The sequence below is a fragment of the Chenopodium album genome, chromosome 16, assembly GCF_948465745.1.
Source record: "Chenopodium album chromosome 16, dcCheAlbu1.1, whole genome shotgun sequence".
Classification (NCBI taxonomy): domain Eukaryota; kingdom Viridiplantae; phylum Streptophyta; class Magnoliopsida; order Caryophyllales; family Amaranthaceae; genus Chenopodium; species Chenopodium album.
Window position 1 is genome coordinate 6298599 of NC_137849.1, and position 2516 is coordinate 6301114.

General features: G+C 35.5%; 1 protein-coding gene across 1 annotated transcript; it reads left to right on the forward strand.

Annotated features, from left to right (window-relative positions):
* The first annotated feature begins 414 nt into the window (after nt 1–414).
* LOC145584781 (uncharacterized) lies at nt 415–1501 on the forward strand. Its single transcript, XM_081641575.1, has 2 exons — nt 415–1022; nt 1157–1501. Exons 1-2 carry the CDS (start codon nt 574–576, stop codon nt 1209–1211), a joined length of 504 nt encoding a protein of 167 aa, XP_081497701.1. The 5' UTR covers nt 415–573; the 3' UTR covers nt 1212–1501.
* The last annotated feature ends 1015 nt before the right edge of the window (nt 1502–2516 follow it).

Consider the following 2516-nt stretch of genomic DNA (forward strand, 5'->3'; position numbering starts at 1 on the left):
AGATTTTTTGTTAATTTTTTTTAAGGAATAACAGTAAATAATCAATTAAGGGATGACTTTTAGTTGTTAAATGGCATTGTGTTATATGTATTGTCAGGCTGCTGAACTTCAGAAACAAGGAGTGCAAGTTAGAGCTGTGCCTCGACATTTGGTTTGGATAAGAGCTCATTCCAGACAAAAAGATGGTGCAATGACCTTTGACAATCCTGCTGATTTTGAAATAGCTCAAACAATTGTGAGTTTATTTCTACTTTTGAATCAAATAAATTATTTGGCTATAATAGATTACACTTCCTTAATTAGGTTGCTTATTATTGATGTTAGAAAGCATTAGAGGCTCAACAAATCCAAGGAGAAATTGAGGCCACTGGTCGGAATGATATCCTAGCGAGAGCATTAAAGAATCCTGAACATGGTGGTTGTGTTAGGGGCGTTGGGTCGGGTGTTACAAATAAGTTGTACTTTGGTTACGACAAACCATTACCACAAAGTCAATTGCAATCAGATCTTAAGTGTCTCAAATCAAAATTAGAAAATGTGGTTAACACACAAAATTTGTTGTTGTCTTACTTAATGTCAAGTGGTCAGGTTAACGCGGAGCAATTGAAAGAACTTGGTGATTCAAATGGCAACCAATTTGGCCACCAGTTAGCGGGTATCCAAGCTGGTGGATCTGGTGGCCAAGGTTTAGATGGCCTTGTCTTGGGTCGTGACAGTTGGCTTCAAGGTCTTTGCTTCCAACTTGCCTCAGAGCAAAACAAAGTTACCCATCAGTTAGCAAGTGTCCAAAAGGGTGGTTCTGGTGGTGAAGAGTTAGATGATCATTTAGATGTCTTTGGCTCCGAAGGTGACCAAGGGGTTCAAGGTTTCAACTTCCAACAGCAGAATTTTCAAGCGTTTGAGGTTCAACCCGAGCCATACCATGTTGCGTGGCATGAGGAGGAATATGTGCCAGAAATGAGAATTTGGAAACGCATGTACTCAATAATGAACAAGACATTACTGGCCAACCATTTCCAAAGGTAACATTATTTCATAATACTTATATGTTTGATGTAAGTACATATATCCTAGATTCTTCTGATGGTGTTAAATTATAGACTACTACATCTTATCAATCCACAAATGGTTTATTAATACCATAATCCATATTTAGGGAGTTGATAGTCTTTGTTCCTTGGCAATTAAGAGTGACAAAGGGGTCGATATAGTTGCTATTGGAGAAGTGTATGTTGGGATGGAAGGAGAAGTTGTCAAGCATCATTTCAAGCCCGTCCCAAGTGGTCATTATCGAGTTTGTGTTAAAGAAGAAATCAACCCAAATGCACCTCTGCCATGTCCTGAAGGGGAGATAAGATTCATTTGTCAAACAAAGGATTATTATTTAATATGGCCTTCTCACTTAGTTTTTCCTATAAATAAGGTAAAATTCAGTTTTAATTTATAATTATCTGTCACAATATATAATACGATCATCCTGTTTTATTTTTTTTTTCTGATTTTTTTTCCTGTGATTATATGACAAGGCTGATAAGCAAGTCCCTAAAGAAATCGCTGCACCATCTCCACACTCGCCGTCATCACAATCATCATGCACTCGAAAGTACATAATAACTCATGCTGATAAGTTGAAGTTGACCTCTAATTTGGTTCGAGTATTTAAGGATGTGGCTATTGCAATGAAAACGAGCAGTAAAACCAAATCTTTTACAGTTTTGGCTAGAGTGTTTCAAAATGAGCAATGTGTTACCCTTGATTATGAAGACATGCTTGACTGGTGCTTCCAAAGAGAGATAAAATCGTCACACATGTCAATTTTAATGATGTAAGTGTTATATCCTTTGCCATTTTTAGTAACAATTTATAACGCTTTTTGATTAATGAGCTAATAAACTTTAATAAATATTTGATATGCAAGTCATATGAGTGAGATTGTTCATACATAAGGTATCTCAGGGTTGTATGGATTTTGTGATTGCAACTATCTATCCCCTTATACTCCAACTGTGGAAAAAGACGATGATCGATGTGACTATCTAGCTAGGCTCTTTTCATGTAATGATGCCAAAAACAAAAATCAGCTCTTCTTTGCCCCGTATTATGAGGAGTAAGTGCATGAGTCAATCACATATTTTTATTTTTTATTAGTTTTATTTCTAATTCCTTTTATACATTCATTATTGATTTGAATTCTATTGTTTTAATCAATATAGTGGACATTGGGTGTTGGCTGTAATTTGTCCATGGGTTGGTTTAGTGCATTGGCTAGATCCCGCGAGAGTAAAAGATGAACCTCCCAAATTTGCTCAAACAATAATCAACAAGTATGTGCTAGATTACTTATTTTGTTACATGTTAACTTCTTTTTATGAAAGTATCTCAATACTATTACTCTAATATTTTGATAATTACTTAGGGCAATGATCAATTTTAGCGCGGAACATCGAAAGGATATCACAAAAATAAAGAAGAAACCTTACATTAAATGGATAAGCATAGAGGTATTTGTATCTTTA

Coding starts and splice junctions, on each gene's coding strand:
- LOC145584781 (XM_081641575.1), top strand. CDS start 574: ATGTCAAGTGGTCAGGTTAACGCGGAGCAATTGAAAGAACTTGGTGAT. Junction 1,023..1,156: donor CTGGCCAACCATTTCCAAAG/GTAACATTATTT, acceptor ATCCATATTTAG/GGAGTTGATAGTCTTTGTTC.